General features: G+C 42.2%; 1 protein-coding gene across 1 annotated transcript; it reads left to right on the top strand.

The window, feature by feature from the left end:
* The first annotated feature begins 2,761 nt into the window (after positions 1 to 2,761).
* tsr1 (TSR1 ribosome maturation factor) lies at positions 2,762 to 18,806 on the top strand. The gene is made up of 16 exons (XM_061826509.1): positions 2,762 to 2,779; positions 3,042 to 3,260; positions 3,691 to 3,794; positions 4,752 to 4,980; positions 6,404 to 6,538; positions 6,632 to 7,089; positions 7,179 to 7,323; positions 8,788 to 8,963; positions 12,975 to 13,192; positions 14,563 to 14,722; positions 15,037 to 15,147; positions 15,218 to 15,350; positions 15,435 to 15,551; positions 17,049 to 17,189; positions 17,273 to 17,347; positions 18,562 to 18,806. Exons 2-16 carry the CDS (start codon positions 3,143 to 3,145, stop codon positions 18,738 to 18,740), a joined length of 2,499 nt encoding a protein of 832 aa, XP_061682493.1. The 5' UTR covers positions 2,762 to 2,779; positions 3,042 to 3,142; the 3' UTR covers positions 18,741 to 18,806.
* Positions 18,807 to 19,300: the final 494 nt, after the last annotated feature.

Genomic DNA, 19,300 nt, shown 5'->3' with positions numbered 1-19,300 from the left:
TTGTGCTTCTTGACCTTATTGGATGTACTGGATCCTGCACGTTTCATTCACACATTCACAGCCTCCCAATTGGGAAAATAAACACAACTTATTAGCACATCTGCCTCACATTTCTGTGGACCTGGGTTCAAATCCGGCCTTGCCTGTGTGGAGTTTTATTGAGGTTTGATTGAAAACTCAATTGTCTGTAGGCGTGAATGTGAATGTTCGCTTGCTTATATGTGCTCTGTGTTTGGCTGAGGGACCAGTTCTTGGTGTACCCTGTGTCCGGTCCGCAGTTAGCTGAGATGAGCACCAGTACACCCATGACCCTTGTGAGGATAAGAGGTGAAGAGAATGGATGGATGGACAAACCACTCATTAGCACATATCATTTGGCGCACAAACTCACTGTGTTCAAGGAACGAAAGGTAGAAAGCGTAAAATCTTGCCGCATTCCATGTTTGTCGACAGCACAAAAAACACAACATGGCAGCCTACTCATGGTGTATGCCGTTGACAATCACATCAAGGGAATAGGAAATTAGCCTTATCATTTATTCATATTTAAGAATATTTTGGGTCTCTTTTCTCAAATCATCTGTCTTAATATCAATATCAATCACACGTTTGCAAAACTTCAGCCTCCTCAAAATCTTTTGAAAAATGAGAAAGTTATGATTTATATTCAATGGACATGCATTGCTGGTATCTCGTTTAGCCAGGCTGCAACAGCGTATTTGGGCTTCTATTCATGTGATGCACTGCCTGACACTACAGCGACACTGAGGCCTCTGTCATAAGACCAAACTCCCACGTTCGGTATCATTACATGCTTTGACACGTCACTGATGGTGTAGTGGTACACACGGGCGACTTTGGTGCGGGCAGCGTGAAATCGATTCCCGCTCAATGATGGTGTCGATCTCTGCCCTGCAACTGACTCCCGACCAGTTCAGGGTGTAGTCCGTCTTTCCCCCGAAGCTAGCTGGGCTAGGCTCTGGCTCTCCTGTAACCTTTGTGAGGATAAGCGGCTTGGATAAAGGATGAATTTGACATGTCGTTCCATCTTCGCTGAATGGTCGCTCACATCGCGCTCATCTGGCCCGTTTGTCTTCAAAAGGCACCAATAACTATCGTTGTTAGACAAAACAGATCTGACAGACGAAGGAGCAGAAAACAGTCAGTGGTGAAAAGAATATACTTTAGAACTGATAAATATCAGAAAATATCTACTCCGGTTGCACACAATTCTTGAAATTGCTATAAATGTGTCATGACGAAACCTATTTACTTGTGCAAATATGGCACCACATGGTTGTGCGCTTGTGCAATGCGCCGTCCTGTTTCCTGCGCGTGCGTATGACGTCACAGACTTGTTCGGACAACAGTAGAAGTTGCATTTGTTTTTGTCAAGATCTGATATAATAAAAAGCCTGAATTGAGCATCATGTCCTGCAATGTGAACGAAGCCTTAGAATCTTCCTTTCATCAGACATGCATGTTTTTTAATGTGGGAGGAAACTGGAGTAAGGGAAGAAAACACACAATAAGCACTGGAAGGCCAGAGCCCATATTCAAACCTGCGACCTCTGAATTGTCAAGGTCATGTATTAACCACTCTTTCATTGTGCCGCCCAGTCTTCATTGTTGTCACTAATTATTAATATTCATCCATCCATTTTCTGAGCCGCTTATCCTCACGAAGGTCGCAGGAGTGCTTTAGCCAATCCCAGCTGTCGTTGGGCAGGAGGCGGGGTTCACCCTGAACTGGTTGCCAGCTAATCGCAGGGCACATGCAGACAGACAAGAGTCGCACTCATAATCACACCTAGGGGGCAATTTCGAGTCTCCAATTAATGGATGTTTTTGGGGTGTGGGAGGAAACCAGAGTGCCCAGAGAAAACCCACGCAGGCATGTGGGGAACATGCAAACTCCACACAGGTGGTTCCAGGATTTGAACCTTGGTTCTCAGAACTGTGAAGCCAATACAATACAGCTGCACCACCGTGCTGCTCCTCTGTGATGTTATCTAAAAATACAAAAGCACTCCCACACCCTTGTGAGGATAAGCGGCACGAAAATGGAGTGGATGGATGAGTAAAAAAAATGCAGTAACATTCAGTAACATCAAAATATAATATAAATTAATGGATCAATTACATGAAAAAAAAAACCAGAAACCTTACACAAATAATAATAAAAAACTCTCTCGTGCCATGAACATGGGCACGGGACTTTAAAAAATTATGTCTGCAGAAAAATACCCCCTAAATAAATTATTTTTGATTTTTGAGCCAGTTTTTGGCCCGGACAGATTTAGGTCAAAACCTGCTTTGAGTCTGACGACATCAGTGATGGAAGCCAAACACATCCATATACTCGTACTGTGGCATAAATGTTGCCTATATTGAGGCTTGTGAAGTTAGATACATTTGAGTGGGCCAGTTTTGTTATGATCGTTAGTTATGTACTTCTAGACCATCTAGACCCGCATTAATTTTTGTATTGTTTTTATTAATTTATGGTATTAAATAATACATGAATTGATTTATTAAGGATAGCAAAACAAGTTTAGTACAATAGAGAATTGTACATCCACATGAAATAATTCATTTCTTTTATTGAATGATTGGTTTAATACCCACTATTAAATTAATTTCCCGTAGGTGTAAGTGAGTTCAAATGGTTGGTTGTTCATTTGTGCCCTGCTGGCGACAAGTTCAAGGTATACCCCGCCCTTCGCCCGAAAATAGCCGGGATAGGCTCCAGCACGCCCACAACTCTCGAGGATAAACGGTATGTAAATGGATGGATGTATAAAACATGTGGAAAAATGAGAAATTCTCATTTTTCTCAAAAGAAACTATTTTAAGTACGAAGACCCCATAGAAAATGAGTGGATGGATTTATTATTTTACAGTTACAGGATTTATACTAGGTGTTTTTTTTTTTAAAGGACTTACCCGTAGCGTACTATTAGGCGGGCAAAATGTGACGTCACGTGCACGAGCTGTATAAAGTGTTATCTTGTTTTTCATGAGCTTTTATTTCGAAGCAGAAACGCATCCAGGAGGTCCGTGGACGCAACCTGCCTCATGACGTCAGATCACGAGGGCGGAAGTACTTTTGATTGTCCGAGGCCGGCCCACATGGTAAAAAATGGTCGCGCACGGGGAAAAACAACAAGGCCACAGGTCGGGCGTCTATAAGCAGAAAAACAAAGAGCACAAACATGGCAGGCATCGGACGAAAGGTGAAATCGAGAGAGAAAGCAAAGGTGCGTGTTGTTTTGTGTTGTAGAAGAAAAATAGACATGTCGTTGTGATACATTGTGTTGTGGTCCTACTAAACACATGTGTTAACAGCGTCACTTAACACACTACGGCCCTTCAATAACTGCCTTTACTAGGATTTTAACGCTTAAGAAATATTGATACAACCATATTTTTTTTTATTGTAGTAGTGTGGACTTGTAGAGAATGCATTACTTTGAAATCTATTAGGAACTTTTTTTCCTCCATCGCTGTACAGTATTTAGCAGTCGCACAGCACGAAGATGATTTCATGTTTTGGAATTGTAAGTTTAAAAATAGCTCTTGTCACATTAGAAACTGTGCACGGTTGCATTTTTTTACACTGTTGTTGGTGTGAAATGTTGTCATAAGGTTTCCTACTTTGGAAAAACCATACAAATAAATCTCTTACAGGAAGGGTGTCCGTGATAGCTCTCACCAAAAAACAGAGAAAAGAGCAACGCAAGATTGACAGAAAGAACAAAGCCAACCAACTACGCAGGAATAAGAGAGATGTGGTATTTACAAATGCTCATTAATGAGGCTAGATTTGCAATGCAGGTCCCAGTCCTCAACTCCAATTGAATGCCTGTTGTTATAATCTGTCTTTTTACATGTACATTTTAAGTGGCACATATTAAATGTCAATTTATAAATTCTGAGAATGTGTTGAACGAATGGGTGAAATTTCTTTTAGGCCAACAAAACAAACAAAATAAAAAAACATAACTGACTGAACAACTTAAATGCCCCAGCTAACTTCGGGCAAAAGGTGGACAACACCGTGAACTGGTCACCAATCAATCAGTTCCTTCTGCTTCTATTGATTACGCACCTCCGTATTACACCACTGACTGCTGTCAAGGGTGATATACAGTAGCACTGAAGCATATTTTGACCATATTTTTAGAAATCTAGGTGGCACTGTGGGGCAGCTGTAGAGCGTTCTCACAGTTCTGAGGACCAGGGTTTGAATCCTGTCCTTGTCTCTGTGGAGTTTGCATGTTCTCCCCTGTGCCTGTGTGGGGTTTTTTTGCCCCTCGGTGTGATTGTGAATTTGATTGTTGCCTGTCTCCTTGTGCCCTGCGATTGGCTGGCAACCAGTTCAGGGTGTACCCTGCCCCTTGCCCAATAACAGCTGGGATAGGCTCAAGTACTCCCGATACTTTATATGCATCATTTTCATTCGGTATTGGCTTCCAAACCAATTGCCATATCTGGAGTAGAGGGCTCCATGTCAAGTCATTGATGGGTGGATTTAGGGGATATTCGACAAATGAAAGATTTGTATCCATGTGTAGAAAATGCTTGAATCCCATGTGAGGGATTCAATTCCACCTTTTTTTCCCCCCTACTGACACTGCCAACACTTATTCCAAACGTGTCACTTGAACTGTGGAATGTAATTCCAGCCCTGCATAAACAATAGCCTGGTGAATAGCATGCTTGACTTTAAATATCTCACATTTTTCTAGGTTTTAACAGAGAAACGCCGTTTGGGTAGCAGGGATGGTCCTCCTATTTTGGTCGCTGTGGTGTCACTTCATGCTGCAGTTGACGCCGGCGCTGTTGCCAAGCTGCTGCGTCAAGAGGGCGCAGGTGGCGTTGTACACCAAGATCAGGCTTTCAGTGGTGCCAATGACAGCTTCGGGCTGGTCGTTCCTCGATTTAAACAAAGGTTCACGTTTCTTAGGGTGAGAACAGGTAAGGACTCTGATTGCCACAGAGACATCTGTCTAACCATTGTCTGTAGGGCTTTTCCTTATAAGGGTCGCATGCAAATAGAGGTTGACTTTGCGTTAAGAGCCTGGGTACACGATGGACTGGTTGCCAGCCAACCGGAAAACACCGTTTTATGTTTTATACATCTTAATTATGAGGCCGGATGGTCTAGCAGTGGTTACCACATCTGGCTCATAGTTGAGAAATTATGGGTTGGGCTCAGGCCACCCTCCTGTATGGAATTTGTATGTTCTCCTGGTACATGTGTTGGTTTTCTCTGAGCTTCCACGCACATTCCAAAAAAACGTGTTTTACGTGAATTATAAGACTCTAAATTGTCCGTAGTTGTGAATGAATTTTTGAATGGTTATTTGTATCAAACTTTGGTGCAATTTGGTGACAATCAGTCCTGGATTATCAATACTGCATGTGGGATAGCCTACAGGTCCTCACCAACCCAAATAAGGAAGGGTGTGATAAAAAATGGACTGACATCTTAATATCAAAGGTCCAATGCCAACAGTTAAAAAAAATCCTTTATGTCCTATGATCAAGTTTGAAAGATAATTTGAATTGGAAGACCCTTCAAAATGTTCCAGTTGTTCTCTTTTTCCTGGGGTTTGTTGATGTTTTACATTAATATTTGACATGTAAATCTGTAAAGCAACAACATGGTGACCGTGGAAGCATGTCTGCTTGAACAAATGGTCCTAAATGACCAGATGATATGTTTAATTATGTTGCAAAATCAATCACCAAAGATGAGCCCCGCGGCTTTCCCCACAGAGCAACTTTTATTGATGTGGGCGGCAGCTATGCACAAGCTACGCAGAGGTGCTGCGTGGGGCAATGCGTAGGTCATGTGATACAATGCGGGCATAGTCGGCCATGCAACTGGAGGAGTAAAAAGTGGACTTTAGCTCACTAGTAGGGAACATGATCAACATTCATGATTCATGCACATTTTGGCTACAAGCACTGTACGATGGTTAATCAGAATACCATGTTTACACTAGTGGGGACACATACAACATATTTTTGCCCCAAAACATTTTGTGTGCCTTTCCCCTTCAACATGATTAACTTGTGTCCACTTGTTTTATACTTAAAAATGCTGACATTTGACTTTAAAACAGGCTTGTCCACGTTTTAAATGTTTTGCGATTGTGAGAGTTACACGCTGTAATCAATGGATTTTCATTATTTTCTGTGGAAAAACAAATTCCACTATATGAACTAAGCTAAAAAGAAATTGGGAATACAAATTTATGCTTGATTGCTTACCTAAAGATACATTATGTAATCAGTTATTTTCACAGTTTAATCTACATGTTTTTGAGAAACTTTTAACCCCATTTTCTTTTAAAGATTGACTTAAATGCTGTAAATGTTGTTTTTTGACCAGATGACATGCATTCACTGCTCGATGTAGCAAAGATGGCAGATAGCCTTATGTTTGTCTTGGATTCTGCCGAAGGCTGGGACAGCTATGGAGACCACTGTCTCTCCTGTCTATTTGCCCAGGGTCTCCCGAGCTATGGTAAGTGCAAACCTGACAACTGTCACTTTTCAACTGTGTTTGTTTAAGTTCTAATGGTGATCTTCTCTGGCAAAAATATCCACACCTTTGTAGCTCTTGTATGTCAGGGTGTATCTGACCTCCCCGTAAAGAAGAAGGTGGATTCCCGCAGGGCGTTGTCCAAAGTTGCAGAACTCCGCTTCCCAGGAGCACGGCTCTTCCCTCTTGACACAGAGCAAGATGTCACCCTTTTGCTCAGACATTTGGGCACGCAGAGGCAACGAAAGCTGGGCTTCCGGTCCAGACGCTCCCATCTTGTGGCCCAGGATGTCACGTTTATACCCAAAGCAGTCTCTGGCGAAGGGACGCCAGGCGGGCCCCTTGGCCTCGGCACACTATGTGTCTCTGGATATGTTCGTGGCCGTCCTCTCCGAGTCGACAGGCTAGTGCACCTCAGTGGACATGGAGACTTTCAGCTGAGTCAGATTGACGCTCCAACGGACCCGCTTCCCTTGAACACAACGACAGCCAGACCATCCAAGCCTGGCAAGGAACGAGATGTTGACATGCTGGTAGGTTTTTGTAAAAAACTGACTTAGAGAACTATTTCTCTATCTAATGTTGTGGGATTTTAAAATTGTATGTTTGTGTTATGTTGTAGGATGCTGATGAAACGGAGGCACCTGTGCGGGTGCTCATGAAAGCAGATCCCTCTTGCAGGGAGAGCCTGCAGAGAGAGGTGGAGGTGGACCCGATGGATGGAGAACAGACATGGCCCACAGAATCTGAACTTCTGGAGGCAGAAGGTACAAAATAAGACATTTTCTAAACTTCCATTAAGAAGGTTTTGGTCCTGCCCCCACTCAAAAAGTCAGCATTGGATTCAAACAGGTCCTAGGTGAGGGACCAGGTGAAATTCTCTGATATAGGTCACTCAGACCCTCCTGTGGAACCAAGCCTGGACGTGGGGATCGAAGATAAGTGCCAGGTGCCCAGGTAAATAATCATAGGGCCCTGGTGGGCACAACCTGAAGAGGCAATGTGCATCTCCCACTTCCCATGAGCTCATCAAAATGTACATCCCCCCTTCCCATGAGCTCACCACCTCAGCCCATGGCCAAGGTGGAAGAAGCTGGTCCAGGGACGTGGAATGTCATTTGTCTGACGGGGAAAGTGCTGGAGCTCGTGTACCAGGTTGAACAGTCTCATGCTCACTTCCACACAGAGCTTGCGCTCTGGTACCAGTCCTCTTGAGAGCAGTTGGAATTTTTGTTCCACTCTGCAGTTGCCCATGGTGGGAGGCACTGAATACCTGTTGGCATACTTGTTCCTCCCTGAGTCTGTTCCTGTAGATTGGGGTTTACCTCTGTGGAGAAGAGGGTAAGGGAAGGTCCCTAACTGTTTGTACTTCTGCACCAAGCAGCTTTTCAGACTACCCACACTTTTTGGAGTCCTTGGAGGGGCTGGTGAAAACACTAGCAAGAATTAATGAGGCAAAACGCGTGTGATGAGCCGAAAGGAAAAGCTCTTGATTTACCAGTCACTGTTCCTATCCTCACTTGTGGTCTCAAGCTGTGGGTCATGACTGATACAACAAAATTGCAAGTTTGATAAAAGTGGCTGAAATTAGATTACTCTGCAGGGGTCTCCCTCAGAGAACGGGTGAGAAACTCGATCATCTTGCAGGGGCTCTGTGTTGACCCACAGCTAATCTGCAACAAGAAGAGGTGGCTTTGGCTTCTGGTTAGGATGCCTCCCAGACGCCTCCCTGCTGAGGTGTTCCAGGGACGTCCCACCAGGAGGAGGCCCCAGGAAATCCTGGAGAGACTATGTCTCTTGGCTATCTTGAGAAAACCTCCAGATCCCCTCATAAGAGCTGGACAAACAAAGTGGCAAGGGAGAGGGAAATCTGGGCCTCCCCGCCTAAACTGCTCCCCTCGTGACCCGCCCCTCGGATAACACGAGGAAAATGGATGAATGGATTCTATTTTATTTTATTTTATTTTTTTTGTATACAATGGAACCTCTAGTCAACAACGCCATGGCGGCCTCCGTTGACCGTAGGACCCTCTGTGTACAAATACTTATTCCAAATGAAAGCCTGCTCTTAACAGAAGAAAATGAGTAGGGAAGAATCTACACAGGAATTTACACATTTAAACTCCAGCGTCACTAAACTATTAACACGTGTGGCACAACAACAATGGTAACTCATTACCAAACAACTATACAGTACGAACAATAAATCTCATCTCAATGCTGTCTTTCAGAGGCAAGAAAGACCAAACGTGTGATCAAAGTCCCGAAAGGAACGTCTGACTACCAGGCAGCGTGGATAGTGGATGATGACAACGAAAATGATCTTGACGAAGAAACCAGCGAAGATGATGACTGCGATGATGACATGACTGTGGAGGCCCTCGATGGAAATGACGATGACTCACAGGTAATTTTATCTGGGGTGTATTTTGATCTTGTACATTTAAGAGTACTGTACTTAATATGGGAACTTGGACCAAAAAAATATATCAATTAAATTTTTGGCACTATTTCTAAAATCTTGATGAAACTAACCTGCAACTTCCCCAACGGTATCAGTTGTGAATAAAAAAACATAAAAGGTGTTAATACAATGTCTGTTAATGGCAAAATTACCCCAATGTCTCAACAATAGTAGTGTAATTTATTGTCTTGCCGAACTCAACCTGCTTCCGTAGTTCACATTCACATTGTTTCGCACTACACAGGGCTCAGCGCTGTGTCTAAAATGGCCTTATATGCAACTCTTTTTTTTTTTAACACAGTGTGTGGGAGCACAAATTTCATGTGGTTGCACTTTTCCAAGTATGTTTTAATGCTCCCTTCACGTAGTCTCAATATATGACATGGCGGTTAAAAGTCATCCTTTTTCATAAATTTATCTCAATCTCCTCCTACACACTCTCCTTTTTGAAGGAAGAGAACTTTCTTGTTAATATGAGCCTCAAGCGGATGTGCACATGCGCAAATGCAGCACTAGAGCCACCGCAAGAGCAAGCCATGGGTGGTGGAACAGTCCCCAGCACTGTCTAGGGAGGAGTTGCCACTGAAAAGGGTTCAGATAGTAATGGTTGCCTACCCACTCATTCATAATGACTCCTTTTTAATCACTCCTTCTTCTGAAGTCAGATCTCCATCTTGGCAAGGCAGAAAAACATTACAAGCGCGACATGAAACTCATGCTATCTGCTTCTAAATTAAAATGCTAAATACTAATACGGAAAATCGCTGTAAGCTCACAACTCTGGCCTTGCCTGTTGCAAGCTTTATAACTTCCGACTCTGTGGAAATTGGACACACCATCACCACATTGCGTCTTGAATCTCACTCCCCACACTGTAAAATGTATTTGCTCAACTTGAAACAAAGTAACAATTTACACACTGTAGTATTTGTAACTTTATCCCTTGCTTAGCTGGATTTTGCTATGTATTCAATGCTAGGTGATTTGAAATATTTTCACATCTGTGGTAATAGTTACATTAAATTTTTTTCAACAGTCATATCAAGTCAATCACAAAAAATGCCCTTTACCATGTGAACATACCTAGAGTGAAGGCTTGTATGTGTCATGCAGACCAGAAAACACTCATCCATTCTTTTATCTCAAGTAGACTTGGCTACTGTAATGGTCTTCTGACTGGACTCCCCGAAATGAGCATTGCACAGTTGCAGCTCATTCAGAATGCTGTAGCTCGGGTTCTGAGCAGAACAAAGAAGTCTGAGCATATAACACCAGTTCTAAAGTCCTTCCAGTGAGCTTTAGAATAGATTTTAATCGTTAAATTTTAATTGTTGAATGGTTTAGGGTTAATACTTTTGACTTTTAACACGTAATTGCACTTATCCAATTACAGAACTGCACATATCCGGGAGGCCAATCCAAAGAGACATTGTGGCAAGCTTGTTTCTGTGTATACGTGACACACACTCAGTGCACCTTGAAATTTTAGGTGTTGTAAGTTTGTTTGTTGAATCGTCTGCAACGCTACACTACAGGCCATTAACAATAGTGCTTTGGAGCAGGGGCTCCCAGGAGGAGCCTTTTGTTTTCCTGCTTAGAGAACAACCCATTTCCTGTCTGGACAGGAGGAGAAGGGGAGGGTTCCCTAAAATTTATTTCTAGCGCCGCTTTAAAGGAGTGAAAGAAAAATCGCTTGTACTTGTTTGATGTTGAAGTTCACAGAGAGGAATATACGTGTGCAACAATAGGGTATTTCAAATGCTGGTTATTTTTCCCAATATTCTTTTGGTGCCAGAAAGTTGGGATAAGTTCAGATCAAACCACCTGCTGTGTCCTGATGTGCTTTGTCATTATAGTGCCACTGTCATGATTTTTGCTATGTTATTAATGAAAAATGGGCAGCTGGAATGGACCCATCCGTTTTTTTCACCACACAACATGATTTTAACATATGGCTTTTTGTCACTCCCGCCATGAAAATCCTCTCGAGGGATTTGTTTTCAAGAAGAAGCAGGAAGTGACGTTACTAGCAGATGCCCACTCAAATGGTCTTGTCTGTTTATACTAGGTTTACCTGCTGGAAGGTAGCTTGTTGTTCCTTCGTGTTTGCCAAAACCCCGGCTCGTTGTATAGCTGGATATTTTTCGAACACTCGGGAGGATGGATTCATTCTTCATACTTTTCAAAAAGACCCGGTTCGTAGTGAAAAATGGATTGCACGGTTGCAAAGGACGAGAGCTTCCTGGGTTCCAAATGATAGGTAGGTGTGTGTCAGCTACTAAAAAAAAAATAGTTGGGGCGGGGGTTACTCTAATCCTCTCAGAATGTAACAAAAGATCCGCGCACGTAAATCAGTGGTGCTATATGTATCAATATACCCGTCTGCGCCGAGCATGGCTTCGGACGAGGGACATGGCTTCGGCTGGGCCGGCTCATATTTGTTGTCTGGAGTGAGTTGTTAGTTAGAAGGGATCTGCATATCATCTAAATATGGCTTGAAACGATAGGGTAATATTGCTCCGGTCACTTCACTCGATTGTGAAATGTTCTCTTCTTTGAAAAGAACGTCCCATAGTAGGTGTTACAGCATGTTTTCAGTCGTGACTGTCACGGTGTGACGTAATGAACAGACAATGCAGGCAATATGGCGACCACTTGGATGTCGAATGAGACTTCCGCAACTTTGCGCATGGATGACACACTCTCCGCTCAAATTTTTTTTTCGTGTGGACATTGAAGTGGATAATGTTATATATATTTTTCATTCTATCGATTTTAGAATATTTATAGGCATGACACTTGACCTTTAAAGAGAGCGCTTCAGTCGCTCAATCCAATCAGATACTATCTATGGGTTGCCTCTTTTGCCTCTTTCAGACAGATTACACAAAATTCCTCAAATATAACCAAAACAAAAGAGCTGACATTTATCAATCTTCCCATTTTATACAGAGCCCAGTGGGATATGGCTTGTATGCTCTATACTTTCACACAGCAACATACTGCATCCCCTAATTTATCGTCCTCCTTCTGTCTGTCCACGTTGTTTCTGTTTATTTAGTACGGCTACATGGAAAAGGCTGAAAGCTTTTACAGATGATTTAAAAGGGGTTGCAAACTCTTTATAGGAAAGATTTCAGAGATTGATTTAAACCCATGGTCCCAGTGTGTGCCGTGGCTAATTAGAACAGTGGCTATAGAAAACGGAAGATCATTGCTGCATTCTGCATCTGCGCTGTTTACACAACAGTGACACAGAAAAAAGGCTATCGTTTATGGACAGTCTAAAAGGGTCTACTACCTCAGAAGGTGGAAAGTTGAGTGACTGCATGTCCTCACTCCATGCCAATGCCGTTTGTACAAACCTGAAAATACCACCTTTAACAGACTTGAAAAGGACATCAACTTCCTATTGCGGAAAATTTGCAGGCTGATTTGGTTACCCCTTTCTATGTTTTTGCTGTTTATATAATACTGCAACTCTTGGAAAAGTCAAACTATCAGATTTCACCAGCAGTGTAAAAGTGGTTCGTACCTCTGAACATGGACAATTTCTGTGGTGTCTTGGTATCCTCCTAATACATTGGCATTTATACAGCTCGCTGACATGAAATTCCCCAAAGCGCAGGCAGTGGCCCATTTGCCTTTGGTATCTTGGTGATACCTTGTCAGAAAGCAGGAAATTCCTTGAAAAAATTCAAAGGTCAGCTTTGTAACTCTGCTGCATATTTGTGTCGTTTATGTGGAACAAAAACTCTGGCCCATAGTGCAGACATCCCACTTTTGAAATGCATGAATGTGCGCTGTTCCACGAAATTACCAAGACTGTTTAAAACCCCTGGCAGTTACGCCAGGGCTCGCAATGGATTTTAAGTCAAGAAAATGGAGCCCTTAGTCTTTACTTGATAGGCATCCCTGCTTAAGAATTTAAGCCCCCTCCTGTCTTTGGTTCAGGATGCAGGTTCTGACCTTCACTCAGAAGGGGACGATGAAGAAGAGGAAGAAGAGGAAGAGGTGTGCTCCACAGAGCGAGTGGGAGCTGACCAGCGTTACGACGATCACATGGATGAGGCAGCGGAAGTGGAAGGTCTCAAAAGCTACCGCGAGGCGCGAGCCAATGAAATGTTCCCTGACGAGGTCGACACACCCCTTGATGCGGCTGCCAGAATCAGGTTAGCCGTGATGTGAATGCATTAAATGTATTAAAGACACTTTTTCTATTTTACTTTACTATTTTTTTTAAACACTCTACATTGATTCTACGGGGTGTTGTGAGGCTTGGGTCGAGGTGGGCACCAGCATTACTCAATTGCCCCCCCAACTCCCAAATCTCCACAGACATTTCCAGTCTTATGCAAGAGTCAGGAATGTTTTAGGCTGAGAGGGCCATAAATGCCCAATATCTTCCAATATTATATATAAAGTAAGGCGGCATGGTGGAACAACTGTAAAGCATTGGCCTCACAGTTCTGAGGACCAGTGTTCAAATCCCGTCCCTGCCGCTGTGGAGTTTGCATGTTCTCCCCGTGCCTGCATGGGTTTTCTCTGGGCACTCCGGTTTCCTTTGACATCCCCCAAACATGCATTAATTGGAGACTCTTAATTACCCCGAAATGTGATATTTGAGTGCGACTGTTGTGTCTCTGTGTACCTTGAGATTGGCGGGCAACCAGTTGAGGGTGTACCCAACCTCCTGCCCAATGGCTGCTGGGATAGGCTCCAGCACTCCCACGACACTCATGTGGATAGCCAGCTCAGATGATTGATGAATATATAAAGTATATTTGTGCATTTTATGCAAGACGAACACTTTCGGAGTACAATAAATGTCTGAATTCTTTTAAATAACTTTATGATGTTGCTAACCAATGATAAAAAAAAGTATTTGTTACCATTAATTGACTTCTGATGGTACATTCTTTTGCTGATGACTTTGTAGTCTGTTTCAATTTGTAATATTTCATTTAAGTCAGATTGTGATTGTAAAATTCTGTAATGTTTTGGCTTTTATCTGTTTTATTGTCATTTATCATGGAATAGTTTATTTTACAAATGCCTCATTGCTGTCCAATTGTGTCAACTAATTGACAAGCATAAAATCAAGTCAACATTACATTTTGATGAATGTACAGAATGTTTTTCTGCTATCTATAGGCTAAAATCCCTTGTAAAAAAGGTTTCATAGTACAAACCTGAACGCACTGCACAATATTTCTTATTCCAAATGATTCTCAAATTATTTTCATTTTTTAGGTTTAAAATGTGGTTAAATTGCTTGAAATTGTTGAAATTCAGAGTATTTCTTTCATAGCTCATCATAGTCAATCGTAATAAAAAAAATGCATAAAACCATTACAATTGCTTTTGTCCTTTCCGTATCCATTGGTGTTGCAAAAACTAATGTACTTAATTATAAGTATATCATATTACATTGCGTATGAACAGTATGTATTTGTTTACTAAACATTACAGTGCTTGAAAAGTAAAGAAAGTAGTCTAAAAATGTGTCTATGTGTTTAACATAGTTGTTTCCTTCTCGCAGGTTCCAGCGCTACAGGGGCCTTAAAAGTTTCCGGTCCTCCCCTTGGGATTCCATGGAGAATTTGCCTCACAACTATTCACGTATCTTCCAATTCCAGAGCTTCGATCGCACCCGCCGCCGCATCCTGACTGAGGCCGCTGAAGATGAGGAGGGAGCTATGGTAAAACATTCATTTGAGAAGGGGAACATAATTTAATACTGTAGAATAAGATGAAATAAAAACAAACAATAAAATGTAACAATTTACAAGTTTAGGCTTTTTTTTTTTTTTTTAAGCTACAACGTGTATCGTCTGGGAAGGGCGCAATACACGCTAAGTGAAGATAAGATATACAATGTCATTTTGTTGAGTATAGATAAGATTTGGAGTATAGATTTTGGTAACTTGCACTACTAAATGCTGCTACCGGCACTGTAAACATGTTTCTTATTTACATAATTGTTGGGAGCATTATATAACCAATGTTATGACAGGTGGGCTGGTACGTCACACTCCACATCATTGATGTGCCCTCTTCCGTGATGGAGAGCGTGGAGGCAGGCAGGCCGCTTGTGCTGGTGTCGCTCCTCCCTCATGAACAGAAGGTCTGTCTGTTCATCACAGTTTAAACAAAAGATCTATGCAAAATGAGTTGATATTTTGTTGTATTTTAAGATGTCAGTGATGCACCTTTTGGTGAGGAGGCACCCCAGCAACACAGAGCCCATCAAATCCAAAGAAGAGCTGGTTTTCCACTGTGGTTTTCGGCGGTTCAGGGCCTCTCCCATCTTCTCTCAGCACACCTCTGGTAAGATGGAGGGTGAAGCTAAACCTCCTTTGTCATCTGTGAGTGTTCAAACTAACTTCTAAGTCAGTCAATGTTGCTTTTCAGCGGACAAACACAAGATGGAGCGCTTTCTCAGGCCAGACGCCCCCACTGTGGTGTCTGTGTACGCTCCCATCACGTTCCCCCCCACAGGAGTCCTGCTGTTTAAACAGAGGGATGATGGTGAGATGACCAGAAATTAAGCAATTTTCTTTTGATAGGGATTTAATTTAATTCTCAAATAATGACAAAAAAAATACCTCATATTATAAATTTATTACATCTATTATCTGATCATTTACGTATTACCACCTATGGTGGTAAAATGTTTGGTATTTTCATAAATTGTGGCACTTTTTCTCATTAAAATTAGAGCATTGTTGCTCATAATTGTAAACTTGTTTCTTTTACAATTGTATTTTTCTTGTGACATGAGGACTAAAGTTTTATTATAGTAAAAATTTTTTTTTATCTTGTAAAGTAGTGGTTTTTACTCTTTTTGGGTCTTGTACCTACATAGTATTGATTGGCTGTAAGCCCCCCCAATATGCTGAGTCAGGCTACAATTAGAACTTGCCTTTTAAATTCCTTTATGGGCTTTAACCCATTCATGGGCAGCGTGGCAATTTTTTGCCTTATTGAGATAAAAGTCTCCTAACAGGCCATAATCAAGGAAATAATACTTCTTTTTCGTTTATGGTTTAAGTAATATGATAACTTTACCAATTCATAATCTCGTCCCAAAAATGAGGCGCTGCCTGCGAGAGGGTACTTGGGTTTTCTTAGTAGATCGTCCCAAAAACCACAATCAGATTAAAACACTTAAATATTTTGATATACTGAAGGATATAATGTGTGAAAATCTTGATGTCCCAAAAATGGGACACTGCCCATGAATGGGGTAATTAATTACTTTGAGGCTAATAAAAGCTTTCATTTGTAACTTCCAAAACAAGACAGCATACTTAAGCAGTACCTTCTTGCCGTAACATAACCACATACAAATCAGACTTTTTTTGTCATAAGATTATTATTCTATCATAAGATTATGATTTTTTTTCTTTGATAAAACATCTCTGCCAATCCAGTAAAGAATAGTCTGTTATTCTTGTAGCTATTTTCTCAGTGTTTTTTTTAATCAGAATCAGATCAGATAGGGTGAGAAGCTCCATCATCCGAGAGGGGCTTGAGCCGGTGCTCCTCCATATTAAGAGGAGGCAGATGAGGTGGCTGGGGCATCTGATCCAGATGCCTCCCGGATGCCTCCCTGGTGAGGTGTTCCAGGCACGTCCCACCAGAAAGAGACCCCGGGGACGACCTAAACCGATGTCTCTCGGCTGGTCTCAGAACGCCTTGGGATCCTTCCGGAAGACCCGGAGGAACTGGCTGGGGAAAGAGAAATCTGGATATCCCCGCTAAAGCAACTGCCCCCGCGATCTGACCCGGAAAAGCATTACAAGATCAATGGATGGATGGATATTTGGGCTTTTCTCGTAAAATGATCAAATTCTCACTTCTCGTAATGTTTTGAATTTCTTCTTTAATGTTAACATTTTGGCATACAAGTTTACACGTTTATCCTCTAGGTTGACAACATTATTCACATACAATTCGTATTAAAATTTTCGTTCATGACTTGACTGGCGCAATTCTGTACTTTTTGATAATGTGTGTGTTTAGGGGCGCAGGACCTGGTGGCTACGGGAAGCCTGCTCAGTTGTGACCCTCAACGCATTGTGCTCAAGAGGATTGTGCTGAGTGGACACCCGTTCAAAATTAACCGGCGATCTGCCGTCGTCCGTTACATGTTCTTCAACAGGGGTGAGGTTATTTTACTCCCTCAGCATGTCTTCTGTACTGTACCTATTAATGATATTGCCCCCCCCCTTCCATTTATGGGTTAGATGACATCATGTGGTTCAAACCTGTGGAACTGCGGACTAAATGGGGTAGGAGGGGCCACATCAAAGAGCCTTTAGGTAAGAAAAATTCATAACGTGGTACTCCCTCGTTTTTCTCAGTGGTTAGGTCCTAGACCACCCGCACAGTAGGTGAATTACACAAAGTAGCACCCAAATATGTTTGTATTTGTTCACGTTTGAAAGTTCCATGAACTTCCCTAGTACTTATAAATCTTCCCCACACTACTAACTTCTATCATACTCATACAAATATCTTTTAAAGTTAGAGTAATTCAGAGTGTATATCCACATATTTCTGGGTATGGATTTGGAAATGAACACATTTACTTAATTTTTAGCGGGGTGTGGGGCGTCTTAATCTTCCATCATTCACAAAGAAAGTTGTCTATTCCCTGTTTTTGTGCTGAAGCCAAAGCAAAAAATTTATTAGTGTCATGACTGTCATGATCCTGCCGCTCCAGCACAAGCTGTGCGGGTGCGCTAATTGGGAGGCACACACCTGTGCCTCATGTGGGCTGATCATCCCCCGTATATTTAGGACCCAGTGACAACTGGTCAGCCGCCAGTTTGTTGAGCTTTATGTCCCGTTCCAGCCCTCTCGTACTCCTGACTGAACCTGTGTGTACCGACCTCTGTCCGTTCTCTGACCAACCTTGTAAGCCTGACTCCTTGATCCTTTTGCCTGCGTTGATTGTTTCCCCGTGTACCGACTCCTGCCTGTCCGCTCATCTGTTCTCTTTCCCCGACGTCACAACTACCGCTGCCGCACCGGACTGCCTGCCCGATCCCCGACGTCGGCATACAATAAACTTGTCTCTTCTTGAACTACCTTGCGTCTTCCGAGTTCCTGCATTTGGGTCCTACCTCTCGTTCAGATGGGACGTGACAATTAGTTTAGCACCACATTGTGGAATCCTAGGGTTGTTGACAGGTTTAATTAAGCAATGCAGTTTTTCTGTCAACTTTTGAGATTTCCTGTTTTGTTAGTAGTCTTTGAATATAACCCATGCACAATCAAAACTGAAAGTTGAAAGTATGGGTCTGCTTCTCTCCCAATGCAGCTACTAATGTGCCATGTAGTCTACTTTGTTTTACAATTTGATTGTATTCCCTTACATTTATTATATTTGAATGCCAAAAGATGTGTAACACCCCCCCCCCCAAGAAAATCGATTAAAATCGTAGATCAGATGGGAAAAAAAAAAAAAGGCCATATCATCCAGTTGTATGTAGATCATTTATATATATATATTCTCTCCCCCACCCCAAAGGAACACATGGCCACATGAAGTGTGTGTTTGATAGCCAGCTGCGCTCTCAAGACACAGTCCTGATGAACTTGTACAAGAGGGCCTACCCTCGTTGGACGTATGACCCCTACGTGCCCTTGCCCCTGCCCTGGTTTAAACGGGAGTCGACGGTAGACGTGCAGCTCTTGGACATGGAGTAGCGTGACGTGGTACGGACTTCAGAACAAATGTATCATTGGTATTGAATAAAATTTATTAAGACCCCATGTATTTTGTTGCTGATGAGTGGGTTACTACAGAAAGTTCATGGTTTATTATTCGATTAAGTTATATTTATGGCCTTCATGCTTTATCTTATATTCCGACTTTAGTGCAAAATTGGTTATATCGCTGCTGATAAAATGAAATTCCACTGTAAAGCGAGGACCGACGCACACTGTCGTCGGTTGTTTCCTAAAAAGGAAACTGGATCGTAATAATCCAATTTTGGTGTTTTTTAAAAATTTTGATTAAAAAGATTTTGTACTTTTTGTCTTTCCCCCCTCAGTTAGGATCAGTCTCATCTGGAGACCACACGATTATGATTACAGAATCATGATTTGAGGTTTTTCCATCCAACTATTTTCTTAGCCGCTTATCCTCACAAGGGTTGCGGAGAGTGAAGGAGCCTATCCAAATTGTCAATGTGCAAGAGGTGGGGTAGACCCTGAACTGGTTGCCAGCCAATCGCAGAGCACAAGACAAACAGCCACACTCACAT

Source organism: Syngnathoides biaculeatus, chromosome 8 (assembly GCF_019802595.1).
Source record: "Syngnathoides biaculeatus isolate LvHL_M chromosome 8, ASM1980259v1, whole genome shotgun sequence".
Lineage (NCBI taxonomy): Eukaryota > Metazoa > Chordata > Actinopteri > Syngnathiformes > Syngnathidae > Syngnathoides > Syngnathoides biaculeatus.
The sequence above is the reverse complement of the archived record's forward strand: the minus strand, read 5'-3'. Positions and strand labels throughout refer to the sequence as shown.